The sequence below is a fragment of the Heloderma suspectum genome, chromosome 7, assembly GCF_057233095.1.
Source record: "Heloderma suspectum isolate Gila_16-S chromosome 7, 16-S_ref, whole genome shotgun sequence".
NCBI classification, from domain to species: domain Eukaryota; kingdom Metazoa; phylum Chordata; class Lepidosauria; order Squamata; family Helodermatidae; genus Heloderma; species Heloderma suspectum.
In genome coordinates, this window is record NC_139464.1 from 15,164,614 (window position 1) to 15,182,017 (window position 17,404).

At 43.0% G+C, this 17,404-nt stretch overlaps 1 protein-coding gene across 2 annotated transcripts in view; it reads left to right on the forward strand.

Moving 5' to 3' along the window:
- Nucleotides 1–424: 424 nt before the first annotated feature.
- The window catches only part of ETNK1 (ethanolamine kinase 1), a 38,688-nt gene continuing 21,708 nt past the window's right edge, over nucleotides 425–17,404 (forward strand). The window contains exons 1-4 of one of the 2 annotated variants that reach the window (XM_084809160.1): nucleotides 425–773; nucleotides 14,012–14,271; nucleotides 15,420–15,560; nucleotides 15,862–16,004. In XM_084809160.1, coding sequence (XP_084665286.1) covers nucleotides 609–773; nucleotides 14,012–14,271; nucleotides 15,420–15,560; nucleotides 15,862–16,004 — 709 coding nt within the window. In that variant the 5' untranslated portion in view covers nucleotides 425–608. Of the gene's footprint in view, nucleotides 871–14,011; nucleotides 14,272–15,419; nucleotides 15,561–15,861; nucleotides 16,005–17,404 lie in introns of both variants that reach the window. The other variant, XM_084809159.1, reaches the window with a different exon arrangement.

A 17,404-nucleotide genomic window follows, 5' to 3' on the forward strand; every position in this document is an offset into this window, starting at 1 on the left:
TTCAGTGGGGCTGTGCATCCCTTATGGGTTCCAGTCAGAACTGTAAAGGGCCTTTTCGAGGTGCGGAACCTATTTTTTCGGAGGGGGGGGCTAAGGTTCAGCCCCTTGGGTAGCTCCTTTAGCGTTCCGACAGACCCAGAGCGGAGCCGCTGCCCCACCGAAACAGGAGCCACCATCCGCCACTGCACTCGACGCGGCGGGCGGGCGGGCGTGGAGCGGAACGTGCGAGCGTTCCACTGGCCCCTCCCCTCACGCTCCCCACCGGGCAGCCCCGCCCACTCATTCTCCCAGGCTGCTGTGCGCGCGCGAGAGAGAGGAAAAAAAGAGCCTTGTGGGAAAAGGAGGGTGTGCGAGTGTGTTTTAAAGGTAAGGGGCGGAGCTTCCTTCCATCCGAGGAACTGGGAGGCAAAGCCCCCGCCCACTCACGCCCCGCCCGCCCTCCCTCCTCCCAGTTGGTCTCGCGCCTTTCAGTTGCCGGCTGCGTTGCTCGCGTGACGACGCCGTTGCCGCCGCTCCGGCTTCTCCTCCTCCGCCGCCGCCTTCTCGTGCCGCCGCCGCCGCCGTCGAGATTCCGGCCCCGCTCGCCCGCTCCTCCCGCCGCCGCCTTCATGGCCAACTACATCCACGTGCCGCCGGGCTCGCCTGAGGTGCCCAAGCTGGACATCGTCGTCAGCGAGAGGGACGGCGGCGGAGGGTCGGGCTACCACCGCGGAGCCCTTCAGCTGCTCAGCCGGCTGCGGCCTGACTGGAAGGCCGACGACGTGACGCTCAAGGTAACGGAAAAGGGCGGCCGGCCGGGCGGCGGCTGAGGGGAAGGCGCGGCGGCGGCCTGGCGGCGGCTGAGGGAGGCGGCGGCGGCGTGAGGCGCTGGTAATGCGGGGGGGAGCGCGAGTCGGTGGGGAGGGGGAGAGATGAGCAGCCATTGTGGCGCGGCGAGCGAAGGGAGGAGCTGCGGCGCTTTCCTTTCTCTCCGCGCTTCCCCTCAGGCCGAGCGGGGAGACGCCGCCGCCAGCCTCGCGCCCGCGCCCGCGCGCGAAGGAGGCGGCCGGCGAGGCGGCGAGGGGCGCGCGTGTGCGTGCGCGCAATGTAGCGACGGTGGGAGCGCGTCCGAGAGAGAACGAATGAGCTGGGAGGAGCGGCCCATCTCTGTCTTCGCCTCCCTTCCCTCTCCGCCTTTCCCAGAAAGCACCTCTTCTCCCCCCCCCCCCCGCAAACACCCCACTGCAGGGAAAAGGGATGCAACGACGTAGCTTCATCCTAACCTGATGGTTGCGAAGTTAGAGCGGAGGAGGCTTGCATTATCTTTTGGCGTCTTCTCCTTATCCGAGGAAGACCGTGCGCCCCCCGTCTCTCTGTCCCCCTCCCCCTTTCTCTTTCCTCCTCCATTTTTATTGGACTACGATACTTGAAAGTTGGGACCCGCTCCCCACCGATTCCCCCCAAATTATACGTGAAATGCATGGGTTGGCAGGAAGGGGAAGTTGGGGGTGAAGAGAGGTCTCTGTGTGTGGTATGTGGTGGCGGGGAATGGGCTATCTCATGACTGCCCTTTACAAAATCGCACTGTAGGCTGGGGGGGAGCAGACACACACATATAGATGCATGCACAGATGCGTGCGCACACGCACACACAGGCGTTGATTATGGGCAGCCTCCCCTGTGGTTTCAAGAAAAAACTCAGCATTTCTTTTTCTAGTCCAAAGAAAAGTGAGCATTGAGTGCTGGGAAGGAGAGTGCCAGCTGCACCTTTCCAAGTTACTTCTTTGAAGAACCTATCTCACCATTATAGTAATAAAGTCATAGGAAGTTGGATGATAGGAGCATAGTCTTTAGTCTCTTCCTTCAGACATCACATTGCAGTTCACTTTTTTCTCTGAACTAAAATGTTGGCCCTTTCAGCAGTAGTGCCCTCCCCCCCCCCCCAAGGCACACAAGTTAGGCTATTACCTTTGCCCCAGGGAAAAATGTGTGGTTGGAAGGAACTCAGTGCAGATAAACAAAAGAACATAAGAGGAGCAGATAAACAAAAGAACATAAGAGGAGCAGATAAACAAAAGAACATAAGAGGAGCCACGCTGGGTTAGACCAAGGGTCCATGTAGTCTAGCACCGTTCACACAGCGGCCAACCAGCTGTCAGCAGGAAAACCAACAAGCAGGAGCTGAGTGCAACAACATCCTCCTGCCATGTTCCTCAGCAACTGGTGTACATAGGCGTACTGCCTCTGATATCGGAGATAGTATAGAGGCTCCAGGACTAGTAGCCATTGATAGCCTTCTCCTCCAGGAATCTGTCTAACTCCCTTTTAAAGCCCATCCAAATTGGGGGCCATCACTACATCTTGTGGTAGCTAATTTGATAGTTTAACTGTACACTGTGTGAAGAAGTACTTCCTTTTCTCTGTCCTGAATCTCCCACCGATCAACTTCATGGGATGATCCCGGGTTCTCGTATTATATGAGAGGGAAAAAATGTCTCCCTATCCACATTCTCCACACCATGGATAATTTTGTATACGTCTTTCATATCTACCCTTACTTGCCTCTTTTCCAAGCTAAACTATCCCAGCTGTTGTAACCTTCCCTCATAGAGTTACAACAGCCCCTAGTTGCCCTTTTCTGCACTTTTTCCAGCTCTACAATATGTTTTTTTAGGTGTGGTGACCAGAACTGTGCACAGTAACCTAAGTGTATTTGCACCATAGGTTTGTGAAAGAGCACTATGATATTGGCAGTTTTGGCCCATAGGGAGTAAGGCTGAACCCAAGCCTGTCACCGTCTGAATGGGAGTGCGAATAGTGGCATAGCTTCATTTTTCTCTCTTAAACCTGTTTTCAGGCAACCTCATACTTCTCATACTTCAAAATGGGTGGTTATCTAGTCTTGGATTCAAAGAGATTATTGTACATTGTAGTTATGAACTTGACATGACATGCAGATTTTATTCTGCAGGTGTTTGATGGACTGAAAGATCTGGTTGCCAATTCTTAAGCTTTATTAGTATTGAGTGCCATACATAATATAGCCAACATAAAATGCCATACAAAAATGTACCTTCTGCACATTGGCCAGAAAACTTTTAGAAATGCCTTGTTTTAAGGCTGTTTTGTTGAAACTCATTTGCAGTCTTTTTCTTACCTTTTTGCTTTTATTATCTGCCTGAGACTCTAGGATAAGGTAAGCTATAAAGGTAAAGATATTAGACAGTAAGAGGGTCAGAACCCTTTAGTTGGTATTAATATTGGAGTATCTTCTTGTCTTGCTACAAGCTGCTTTTTTTAGGTATTTCACCATTTCAATATTTCATTGGCATATTTGCCAGCTTTAGTCAGCCATGGGTGTTACATACCTTTATTTGTAGAGTTACTGAGCTCATTGGGGTTCTTGGATGGAGATTGACATTTATTTATTTTATTTAGGAGAGTTATAAGCTGCCTTGCAAAATACAAATTCGCTCACGGTGGCGTACAGGAAATAAAATCAGTTAAAACCTATATCAGCATTAAAAGATGAAAGCAGCAAGGACAATAATAAACAGCATACTAGCAATAAAATTGTTTCATTTTTGCCAGCCATTATGCCACAAAATCTAAACACAGTGACAAGAACAACATAATAAAACCTTAAACTTACACTCAAAATTAAAGTAGTCTGAAACAAACATTTTTGTGGCCTGCCTAAAAGAAAATGAGAGGACTAAATGTATCTCCTGAACAATTGAAGATCTCAAGTTATGTTTGTAGAAGTTTGTGCTTCTAATTACCCAGCAGGCATATTCTAGGAGCTTCCCGATTATCTGTTTTACTGTTTTTGGTTTGTTGCTCACTCTTGGATCATATTTTTAGATGTATCCAAAATAACCTTCCTGTATTAATGGACATTTTTCAGATCAGAAATTACAGAACCGCTTTGAGGTTAATAGTTAATATGAAATAATCTTGTTAACATTACAGTGATCTCTTAACAGTTGCTCCAGAATCCTACCTGAGGTGAGTTTTTTTTTAGAAATAATCTATTTTCACTATTTAAAATACTAAATATTGGTTAAACTGTTAGTTGGGCTTTGAAGCTGTCTTATGACTTGTGGTCCAACTATAACTTTCCAGAACAAATGTGTTCATCTTGTTCCAGGTAACACACTTAACAGATTTCATGGAACACATATAAAGTTACTGTTGAATAATCTTGCATTCTGATTTGGTCAGCACATCATTTAAGGCTACTCCAAACATTAATTTAGAGCAAGGCAGCGTGTGCCCACCTGATCTCTAGTCCCCCCCCCCCCCATTTAGTGGCATGGCAGAAGCGCCAGCAAAAACAACAGCACATAGTGGCAAACTGAGGCTTATAAGGGACAAATTTGGCTTGAAACCAAGCTGGAGTTGTCCCTTTTCAGCCTCTGTCATGGTTGGCTGCTGGTGCAATGGCAGCAGCAGGAGTGCAGTCTTTGGGGAGGTCTGGGGGTGGTAGTAGAAAGTGGCCCCCAAACCCCCAAAGTTGCCCACACCTGATTTAGCAGATACCTCATGGAGTTGTGGGCTGAAGGCAGCTTTCTGTGCAGTGTACTCAAAGGACCAGTTTAGACTACATTGTGACCCAAACCATGGTTTGGAGGATCAGGAACATACTGCAGTCCCACATGCTCCCTTCTCTCCTCTCACATGAAGATTACTTGCTTTTGCGCCATAAGTTGTTGCCATGACATCCAAATCAGGCAAAGTATGTTTAGCGCTAACCTTCAACCCGTTATTTTAAGTGGGTTTTCATGCCATGGTTTGGAGGTAATAACTGTTGTTCCCCAACTCAGATCACTGCAAGTCATAATTATAGAGAACCTTGAAATGGAGGTGGAAATTGGCGGTGGGGCAGGCAAAGTGTAGGAGTGAGTGCATGAGTCCATGGCTGTCTTATTCCTCAAAAGCATGGTTTGAAGGATTGTCTGAATTTGAGCCGTAGTGAAATAAATGTGTTTATCCACTTTCCATCTTGCAGGAAGTACTGGGGTTCTCGTGCACAGAAAAAAACTACTAAAAATGAAAGTAAAACATGATTGTTAATGGGCCAGAGCTTTTATGTAAGTGAGGCATCATAAACATGGGTGGTGGCTTTCTGTCTTGCTGCATCACTGGTCCAGAACACTTGCATGTCTGTTTGCTGAGTCTTCTAGACAGCATGAGCTGTGTGAATCAGTAGGTTGTAAATTCAAACAATGATTGGTTCTCGAGAATACTAAAGAAAATTGTGCCAATATTTTCTTTATATTTCAGATACTTAGTCCTAAAATAGATAGCTTTCCATCTGGTGCTGTTAAGCAATACAAAATCATATTATTGAACAGGTGGTTCTCATTCACACTTCCAATCCATTTCTAAAAGTGCAAGCTTCGATGTGTAATTTGAAATGGCAGCATTTGTACTTACTTTTACAAACACAAGCAGTCAGCTCCAGCACTAATAAATTGCTTGCTTATTTATTTATTGTTTGGTTCAGATTGCTATTTCAGGGAGGCTTGCTCCTGTTCATTGTGCATGTTGGGAAGAAGGTACTAAGTAGTGACTATCCCATTCCTTTGTATTTCATAGGGGGTAATTGCTGTTGCTTTTGAGAAGGATATTTCTGTTAAGGAGGCTGGAAATCGTTACTCTGAACTCTGGAACGAAGTACCCTTTCTCTTGTTTCTCCTAGAAGTTTGAAACTATTGCAGGACAAGTATAAATGCTGCCATGGTAGGAAACCTGTTGAAGTGGTTCTAGCTGTGACCTGCTGGAAAAACATGTCCAGTGGTCATAGGTGATTTGGCTGGCACAACCAACAAAACAAAAAATGGAGTAGGATAATCTGAGTAATGCAATATAGTAAGCTTTAGTGGGCTAGAATTATAGCTTTAAGTAATAATAACTAGCTGTTTTTAATAGATTAAATGCTTAGATAGCTGATTAAAATGACGCTACTATGTAATAGCTGAACTTGTTGATGTACTGACAGATTGTCCAGAGATGGGGAAAATTCCACAAAGTCTAAACCGACACAAATTTGAAGCTTGTGTTACATAAAGATGTTAGTGTAGGCCAGGAGTCCTCAACCTTTTTTGACCCATATGCACATTTGAAATGTTGAGAGAGATGTCGTGGGCATCTCATCACAAAATGACTGCTGTACCATGTGGCTAATCACAACCTCATTACTGCAAGAAATTTCACAGAAGGCAAACTATTGGGGTTAAAAGACAAGTATCTTGCAAGAACCTCAGTATCAGGCAGAGGTGAGTTTGAGCCCCCAAATATAAAACAACTCCTTTAACCCGACAGTTTTCTACTCCAACAGAACACTCATTTCACAGGAGGCAAGTCATTTAATTTCTCCAAATAGTCTCCTAAATAAATTTCTCTAAAATTAATTTCCCAAAATTAATAAGTCCACCCACCCCCACCAATTCTTCACCCAAATAAATTCTTGTCCAGTTAACTCTCAGTTCCCTTCCCCAATCTTTCTCTCCTTCTCTCCCCGGATCACCACCTGTACCTTTCTCTTCCTGGATCACCCCAACTCTTTCTCTCATACATACATTCCACACACCCCATCCATCCATTTTGTTTCTTTCACACATGTGCACACCTACATACCTCTCTTCCTGCCCTGCCCCCCGTTGCTCTCTGCTGCCCAGTGGCTCAATTCATACTTCTTTCTGACCCCCCTCCCCCCGCCCTTCTACCATCCACTTACAGGTTTGGTGCATCTCAGCCACTGTCACCCATGTCTCCTACTCCTCTCTTCAGACCTGCTCCCAACCAGTCCAAAGGCCTTCTGTCATCCAATCAGAATGGAGGGGGCATGAGCAGACAGAGGAGCAACATAGGGAGAATGTTTAAAAGAAAAACCCAATTTGATCTCGCACAGGAGCAGAAGGGGAGGAAGAGTTCTCTCAGATAGAGATACAAAATTGGACAAATTAAAGGACCATAAAACACATATTGTATAAGCACAAAGAGTACAAGAGTCAATGTCAACTGGTAATGTACTCTTTGTGCTTATACAATAAGCACAATAAGCCGCCAAATATAAAACAGCTCGTTTAAACCTGAAGTTTTCTACTCGAGCAGAACACCCATTTCGCAGAAGGCAAGTCAGTGAAGAACATAAGAGCCATGCTGGATCAGACCAACGGTCCATCTAGTCCAGCATTCTGTTCACACACTGGCCAACCAGCTACCCACGGGAAACCCATGAACAGGACATGAGTGCAATAGCACCCTTCCGCTCAAGTTCCCCAGAAACTGGTGTACATTGGCATAATGCATCTGATAGTGGAAGTAGCATATAGCCATCAGGTCTAGTAGCTATTGATAGCTTTATCTTCCATGAATTTATCCAATTCCCCTTTTAAAGCCATCCAAATTGGTGGCCATCACTACATCTTTTGAAAGTGAATTCCATAATTTAACTAGGCGCTGTGTGAAGGACTTCCTTTTATCTGTCCTGAATCTCCAACCAATCAGCTTCATGGGATGACCCCGAGTTCTAGTATTATGAGAGAGGGAGAAAAATGTCTCCCTATCCACATTCTCCATACCATGCATAATTTTGTACACCTCTATCATGTTTCCCCTTCCCCATGAATTATATGTTTTGGGGCACAAAGTGCTGGTTATGACCTATAAAGCCCTACACGGCTTGGGACCAGATTACCTGAAAGACTGTCTTCTATATGAGCCTGCCTAGGTCTTAAGATTTTTAGGAGATATCCATCTTTTGATACTGCCGCCTTCAGAGGCCCCAACAGAGGGTCTTTTCTGTGGCCATTCCCAGGCTGTGGAATTTCCTCCCCAAAAAGGCTAGGTTTGCTTGCTTTTCTGTTGTCCTTCCTCCGGGAGGCAAAAGGTGTTTTATTTAAGAAGGCCCGTAGCCTGTAAGTGGGTCTGGTGGGTTGGGTGCTGATTTTAATATTTTTTCTGTAATTGTTATGTTTTTATTGTATTTTAATGTATTGCTTTAATCAATTTTAATTGGTTGTATAAGCCACCTTGAATGCCATTTTTTTGGTAGAAAGGTGGGGTACAAAATGAATAAATCGTTCATAAATCATAAATACAATGTACGGTTTTTTAATGGTCCTTTGTCCAATTCTGAATCTCTTTGCAGATGCCATGGTACCCACTGGTTCCACATTGGGGACCCCAGGTGTGGGCAATAACATTCTGAAGTGCATAGTTTACCTTTTAGTCTTCATTTGTTTTTAGGTTTTGGATGACTGTGTAGCTGTTAAGTGTTAAAACAGTTTCTTTAAAAAAAACAAAAACAACAACTTGCAGTATGCTTGAAATACCCATTGAAAAAAACATGCAGTATGCTTGAAATATCCACTTCTCCATTGTAACTTTTAGCATGTTGTTAACATGGGAGAAAAATCCTTTAGGGTGCAATCCTATCCAGATAGTCAGCAGCCTCTGAACTCAGAGGCTGCCAAGTATCCAATGTAGGGTGGGAGGAGAGCAGCAGCTCCGCACTCCAGCTGCCCTGCATTTCTGCTAGATGGGCAATTTCACCCATCTAGCAGCAGTGCCTTGGAGGAAGAGGGAAGCAGGCTGGGGTGGCCATAGGAAACGGCGTCATGCAGCCACCCCAGTCTCCTTTCTGCCCCTGGAAATGCCCCCTTTTCCCTGTCTCCATGCTCCATTTTCTGAGCATGTAGAGGTAGCCGGCATGGTTCTCCCTTCGCCAGCTACGAGGGAGCAGGGAGCGCAGTTTCCTGGCTCTGAGCTTGGAGTATCCTGTGCCTCCCTAGCTGTCTGGTCAGCATAGGATTGCCCTCTACGGCATTTCTTAATTTATCTGATTGAAAGTATTTAAAGCTGATTTTTAAGGCCAGGCTGTCACAAAGCAATGTACAAAGAGGAATGATACAATATATGTTACATCAAGATACATGTAATCAACCATTGAGAAAATGCTTGGTTGCTTGTGAATAGTGAGGGGCATGCTCTGTCAATGCAAGTGTGGCTATGGCGTAGAGGACTGAGGGAAAACTCATATGCTGAAGACCATGCTATGTCAGTTCAGCTGTGGCCTCTTCCATATGGTCACCAGAGTAGGTCTTTCTGATAAAATAGAGCAAGGCTGTGTTTTTGTTTATCGTTATCAGCAAGAAAGAAGGGAACCCCAGGTTGCAGGATGAACGTGTAAGGCAGTGGGAAGGAAAAATATGGTTGCAAGCAGCTTCAGATTTCACTTAGCTAGCATACCTATCTCAAGTTGGGATTTATGTTAAGCTTTGGTAATACTTTCAGCTCTTGTCACTTTTTAAAAAGACTTTCCATTATTGGGTTACTCGATTACTAGTAATTATAGCCTTTGTTACTTATTCAAAATTGTGGTTGACCTTTTTCCACACCAGTTTTTCTAAGGCTGTAATTCTACACACACTTACCTTAGTGGGACTCACTTCTGGGTAGATATGTACGGGATTGTGCTGTAAGTGTTCATTCTGTAGTACTGCTGCTGAATCTCAACCAATGGTATAAATGTAATTAAAATTAACTTTGTTCCTCTGTTGATACTACATATTCTGATACCAGTACTTATTTTAGAAGATTAAAACTCTACTTAACGTGTTAGATACCCATTCTATTACAGCATCTGTAATAATAAAAGAGGATGTGTGTCTGTCTGTCATTGCCATAGTGCCAAGACCATGAAATGTAGACACCTGAAACTTGGCATGTATACTAAGGGGACCCTAGGGCTGTGCACCTGCAGGTTATTTTTTTTAAAGTTCCATGTAGTTGAAGCCTGCAGTAACATCTTCAGTCACTAGGGGCAGACTTCCCTAACCAATACATAACTTTGCATTGTATACAGTTTGAAGCCAGGGGAGATTAGTAGGCCAAGAAACAGTTATATGGGTTCTTCGTCCCCTCTACTGTGGGGCAGCTCCCCATTCAGGGGAATGGAGTGGACAGAGCCCTCCCTCAGGGGGTTATGGGGTGCACCATGGCAAGGCTGTGTCTAGGGATGCCAACAAGATGGCTTTGCTAAGACAGGCTGAGTGCAGTGTATTCAGTACTGACAGTTGTGTAAGTTTCCTGCAGGGTTTCACTGAATGATTTATATCTTGTGTTATTATGCAACAGTTACCTTGTAATCTAGATTAGAATCTTCTGGTCATGTGCCATAATGGCATGGAGCAGCTATGTTATAAGTGACACATGAGATAACTAAATCATGTACTTTGATACCCTTAATAAGCAAAAGGCTACATCAGTGTATGTGGCTTGTGTGTATCTGAAGACTAGTGATAGTCATTTTAATCTAGTTCATTCTGTTTATAACAGTGGATCATAAAAGCTTCTGCTTCTGAAATTGCTCAACTTGTGGAAGAGAGATCATTGGGCGCTTGTTGACAGGTGTTGAGGAGAAACTAATGGCTTGAAAAAAATGACCCTTTAGCTTCAGCAATAAAGTATTTGGATAAGGATGAAACAGAATATAGCTGAGAGAGATCCTTGTCTCTAATCCTGTTTTCAAGTACTGTTGCTGGATGCTTTGGAGGGAGCAATCCTTTTCCCTGCTAGACAGTGACTAGACGGCCATAGGATATCGTGTTATCCAGGAACCGACCTCGGAGCCGGCACTCCTCTCAAGAGGAGAGCAGAGTGGCTGAAAGGGGGCATGGCTGGGGGCATTCCAGGGCAGGGAGGGCAGAAATGCCTGTATTACACATCCAGTGGTACAGCAGCCTCCTCCCGCTCTGTCCTCCCATGGCTAGACAGCCTCAGTCGGCTGTCTAGCTGAAAATGCAGTGTTTTCCTTTTCTAATACGATGCATTTGTTTCAAAAACTAGTATAGTAGGAGATTGCCAACATTTGTTTGACAAAGAGGCAGATTTTGTTTTTACATGATCTGCAAGTTTTACTCAACTTTGTCAACATATAGATCTGTGGTGTAGCTAACATTGAGCAAATATTGAACATAGCTATCCAAATGAAAAAATAGAATTGCAAAATTAGGGTGCAATCTTATACATGTTTAGACAGAAATAAGTCCAACTCCCAGCATCCTCTAGCTGGCCATGTTGCCTGGGGGATGCTGGGAGTTACAGGAATTATTTTTGTCTAAACATGCATGGGATTGTGCTCTTAATTCCTTAGCTTTTGATGGTTAATTTATATATTAATTAGTGGAACCATCATTGCACTGGGAAGGAATGAGTTTCCTTCCCAGAAATGATGATTTCTACACGTGCAGTTACCAGCTTCACTTTCCCCCCAGACTGGGACTTCTGTAGACTGTTTAGCGCTCCAAGATGATGTGAGGGCGCAAGTAATGGCTGCTGTACTTGATTTACTTAGACCAAAGTTGAATTCCTTGATATAATATTCATTGGATTGACTTTGGGTCAGTCTCTCGCAGTCTATCAAACCTCACAGGGCAGTCGTAAAGATTGTGGGGTGGGGGGGCAGGTTGGAAGAGACCTAAATTCCTTGGAGGAAGGGTTATAACATAACATGAGCTATAGTTATAACATGAATTATAACATTATAAAAATGTTTGGATGCACTAGTAGGTATCATGAACTATTACTTGGGCCGATATTATAAGTAGCTCATGCATGGCTGTGATGATATGGCATGGAATAGAGTGTAGCACATCTCAACTTAGATCAGAGATCCTACTCTACATTGAAGCAGCAAAAAGCTGGGAATATGTTGGGTATTTTTGTGGATGGGTGGGGAACAGAAAATAGAGCACATTTTTCCCTTTCTATTTTGATAATAGTTTCTTTACTCATTCTATCCACTGTGGTTCCCAATAAAGCAGCTGAAAAATCACACTTCTGGCATAGTAAGTACTGTAATTATTTTATGAACTAACCTGGATCTGAAATTGCCTGGGTTACTTTGATGGACATGTGTCAAGTGCAGATAGCTCTGCAACCAGGTTTGAGGTGGTGTAACTTGATGGTTCAGTGAATTATTATTTTCCCACCTCCCCTTCCTTTGTTTTTGTCCCTTTATCTCCCAGGCAGTTGTCTTTTGGAAGGCCTTTGTTGCCTCCTAGCAACCACTTCTTGAAGTTCTAGTACTATATATGATTTAATGAAATCAATAGAAGATTCTAGTGTATAAGTAAAGTACCACAGTGGCCTCTTCTGTCTAAAATATGCAAGTGCAGGGAAGAAAGCATTAAATTACACAAAGATAAGCTGTACTGCTCTGTGAGGAAAAATATCCACAATTAATCCAACCAGAATGCCACAATAGAATGCACAAGCTTTCAAATTCTCTAGATCAGGATAGGTGTTACATACAGCGAGAGAAGGGTGAGGAAACAGAAAAGTCCATAGGTTAGGCCAGTTGTTGTGCCCATGACCTCTGCAGCTCAGACTTGGTCAAGATGGAGATTGTAAACTGAATGAATTAGTCGCTGGTAGATGTTGCAGGTATCAGATTACACTTAGCATTCTGGGACTAAAAAGCAATGCCTGACCTGTATTTCTTAAAACATAAAGGCTAGCTGTAACAGATCTTTCTCTTGCCTTGGGCGAAACACCCAGGTTCCTATTTAGGCAGAGAAATATGACAGTCTTTCTATTAGAAAAGCCAGAGAAAAATTTAGCTGGTGCCCTAGGTTAAAAAAGAAAGTGAATTGATGGCAAATTGTGTAACACTACCTAGTTGCTGGAGAGAATGGAACCCTGCAACATGCACAGTCCCTGTTTAGGTGACAGAAAATCATCTTCCTCTAGTGGTAGATCTTACCCTGAACAGCTGAATACAGTATTCTCCAAGGCACATAAAGAAACATAGCCATGCTGCTGCTTCACGGGAGGGAAGCCCCCCCCCCCAATCCAATAGTTGGGCAATACTTTTATGAGGACCAACCAAAATGAGACTGAATCAGCCACAATACCTGGCCTAATTTTTGGACTTAACTGTTTTCTCTCCAGTACCCTGCTTTTTGTACCACTTAGTCTGATGAAGAGTTCTGAAAAACTCAAAAACTTCAACAATTTTGTGGAATTTTGGTTGGTCCTAGTAAAGGTATTGCCCAACTGTGAATTTTGGATTTTTTTTCCCACATGGGCCAACATGGCTATCTTAATTTTGTTTTTGTTTTTTTAATATCCTGTATATACACTATAGTAGATGAGGAATTAGACTTGTGAAAGTGCTACCCTGTTAACTTAAATATATAAAAAGCTTAACCAGATGGTAACCAAATGTATAAAAAGCTTAACCAGATGGTTTGGCCTCTTATGGATAGTGTTCCTTACTGCTCTCCCTGCCCCTGGAGACCTGGGTCATGGCTTGGAGAAGAAGTTAGATCCAGCTTTGCTGATGGATGCCCAAGTGGCTACCAGGGATGAGGAAGTTCTGCTTGTGGATCTCCCTCCCCTTTTCTGTTTGCTGGTGCCCACTCTGGCTTTTTGGCACCAGGTAAAAACTATTCTATTTATTTGGGCATGTTTTACATTTAGTGGGCTTTCCTTAACTGAATGTTGTTGCTGTTGGGTTACAGTTATTGGTGTTTGTATGAGTAGTATGTCGATTCCACTGGACTTTAATACTTTATTTTATGGTGATAGGTTGGATCCAGACAACCCTTCCCTTCATAGAAGTGTCTTCAGTCCAGTAGGCTCCTATGAACAGAAGGAGGGGGAGGCAATTTTCACCTGTTGTTCCTGCACCCCCCCTCCCCCCAAATCAGCTCTAAATGTTTCAAAGATTCTCTGGAACAGCATGGGAGGTGCCACATGGGGCTGAAGAGGGGAGGGGGAATCAGTAATAATCTCTTCTCCTTCCCCCACCCCTCTGGTCCATCTACCGGAGCCTCTGCTGGAGTGAAGGCCCTTTTGTTCATGGAAGGACTCTTTCTATGAATGGAAGGGTACCCTTATATCCATCCCATTGTTTTATATATCGTAAACTGCTTTCAGGACTAGTCAGAAGATGGGGTAGAAGTATTAATCATATAAATATTTAAAATAAAACATCTGCATTGTTGTTCCTTTACAGGTATTTACAGATGGAATCACCAATAAGCTTATTGGCTGTTATATGGGCGAAGAGATGGATGATGTTGTCCTTGTTAGAATTTATGGAAATAAGACAGAGCTGTTAGTTGATCGAGAGGAAGAAGTAAAGAGCTTCCGTGTGTTGCAGGCCCATGGCTGTGCACCACAGCTTTACTGTACTTTCAGTAATGGCCTGTGCTATGAGTTCATGCAAGGAGAAGCACTGGATCCAGAACATGTTTGCAATCCAGAGATATTTCGGTAAGCCCTTTGGCATAGCTGAATTATTTTTATTAGTTTGTTGCTTTCCTTTCCTCTATGGAGGTCAAGTGTGCTGATCGCTACATCACTACCTGTACCCTATAGTGCTCTCTGATGAATAATGCCCCATTCCAGAGAAAATATCGTATTTTGTGAATGAATAGACACGTAGAGAAGGGATTTCCTTAAATATAGTAAGTTGTTTCAGTGCAGTTCTTTTGTAGATAAAACATTATTGCAACCCATCTATTCTTCTGCCACCCTTGGATAAAACATCAACTCTAACTTGGCCATTTGTGGGGACCCAAAGGTCTTTTAAGACTCTGTTAGCATATTCTCTGTCCCTCCTATATGCCTGGAACTCTCCCAGAATATCTGTGCTCTTCTTTCAAATGTGACTTTGTGGAACATAATATACATTGATATGTGTACAGCTAACAGTAACTTTCAGTCGGTTAGACTATTTTAAAGTCAGTCTGTCTTGCACGCTGCAGTGCAATTAAGCCAGTTTTGCTTTGCAGTTAATAGAACTGTTCAGTCATAGTTTTTCAGACCACTTTGGAAGAAATTCAGCTCTCAATCATAGTTTGCATTTTTGGTGACTTCTGTGCGGGTGCCGTAGTCATTAAAACATCGAGGTTCCCATTGTTCTCCAGCTACTGGTATTCAGAAGCATACTTCCCACTGATCCTGGTGTTAGTATACGTGTATATATATATATATACACATACACTCCATGTGTAGTAGTCATTGGTACCCTTATCCTGCATGAATCTGTCTAAGTCCCTTTTAAAGCCTTCTAAGTTGGTAGCCATCACCACTGCAGTGAATTCTATAGCTTAACTATGCACTGTATGGAAAACTACTTCCTTTTGTCTGTCCTGAATCTCCCACTGTTCAGCTTCATTTGATGACCCCAGGTTTTGCTATTAGATGAGTAGAAGAAAAGCTGCTCTATCCACTTCTTCCATACAGTGCATAATTTAATACACCTCTATCATGTCCTCCTTTTTTCTAAACCAAACAGCACCAAACGTAAGTTTTCCTCTTAAGGGAATTGACATCAAGAAGAAGGGAAGCACAAGGGAAGAAAATATATTTGTAATTATAGTGAACTTTTTTTTAAATAATAGTTCAACTTCTTGCAGGCTCATAGCCAGACAACTTGCTAAAATACATGCTATTCACGCTCACAATGGATGGATCCCCAAGTCTAACCTGTGGCTGAAGATGGGAAAATACTTCTCTCTCATACCAACAGAATTTGCAGATGAGGAGTTACACAAAAGGTAAGTGTCTATGTCCATGACTACATTATTCCAAAGCTCATGAATTAACATGGAGAAATTTGCCTAGAGGTAAGGATAAATTGATTCATTATCCATCTTCAGCTTAGGAATGTAAAATAGATCTGATGTTCCATGTAGCTTAAAAGAATTTCACATATTGTGTAAAGCAGCTTAATGAATATCACAGTTGAAAAAATAAAAGAATGGAGAAAACCATGTTTCTGTGTAAAGTATTGAGAATTATTTCTGTGTTGGTGCTGTGCATTTTGAAACATTTTTTTTTCGTTTTCAAACTCTAAAGGTTTCTAACTGATGTCCCAAGTCCTCAAATACTTCAGGAGGAGATGGCATGGATGAAGGAGAGACTATCCAACCTGGGCTCCCCAGTGGTACTTTGTCACAATGATCTGTTGTGTAAAAATATAATCTACAATGGAAAACAAGGTAGGTATTGAACACAGCTGTAAGTAACCTTTCAGGATTGTTTTGTATTGCCTAATACCCAGCAAAGCTTGCGGGGGTGGGTGGATAATTACAACTGAACTTCTGACTGTTCATACATAGTTACCATTTTTTGCTTGATGCATTCAATGTCATTACAGGTGTTGTGTAGAAATGTTGTTTTAATAGCTATAACAGATATTTAATATGTAAGGGGTTGCAGAAAAGAATAATTGCCTCCATATTAGCAATCTGTTGTTCTACTGTGTTGACAGCAAAAATTTCAGGGTGAATTGTTGTCTTAACTATCCTTGATTCCAACTTATTGTTTCCAAGAGCCTTTGGAGCAAATGTCTCCAGGCTACTGTGTATTATCTCTGTATTCTGATTTGTCAGATATATTGATGCCACTGAGGAATTCTACATGGTGAAGTATCTGGGAAGATACTTTCCAAGGCTGTATTTATACCTGCTGATGAGGTACATAGGTATCTTTAAAGTTGAAGATTTGTTTGTAAATATATTTGAGGTGAGGTATTCTGGAAACTGGCTAATTGGATTTATTTTCACTGTCAATGCCACCTGTATTTGAACTTCTGAAAAGAATGCTTGCGTTCTAAGAATTGAATCATCTATAACTTACAAACATATCCAACATTTATTGCTGATTTTGGTGATGTGATAAAGTTTAGTTATTAAATGTTACATTAATTAGGACAAGCTGAAAGCCAGCCTTGGGGAATGCATGCTTCCTGCCCTCTCTTCCATTTGTTCATCATGTTTTTGTGTTGCATGTGCGCTAGTTCAAACAGTAGCACCATTTTTAACCAAAGATTGAAAGTATTGTTTGAACTTCACAAACCTTGTTTATAAGAGAACATAGTTCGTTTGCATTAACCATGTAATGCAAACCATGGTTAATACATGGAAGGGAGAGGGAAATATTGTGGAGATAAAGGAATGTGGATTCCGAAGGCTGGATTCCGATTGGATTGCAGGGAAACCAGCATTGCCTCTGCACCAGGCCTGTGTCTGAGCTGAATCAAATTGAGATGTTCCTTTAGGTAATATAGGGAAAAAACATTTTCAAAGTATGTTGTGTCTTGAAACTGATGCTTGCTTTATCAGGAGGTAAAATATATATATAAATTATTTGTAGGGAAACCACACATGCAGCTAGAGCTGGGGAGGCGGGGGTATTTTCTCTGCAACAGTTGGCGTGTTTTAATGATTATATGTAGGTTGCTCTGGGAGCCCTTTTGGCTGAGGAGCAGGATAAAAATACTTTAAATAATAATAATGAACAGTTCACCACTGCTGATGAAGCAAGCCACTCCTTCAACTGATCTAGACAAGCAGTTGAAATTGTGCTAGATTATGTGTGTTGTATTTTCCTAGCCCAA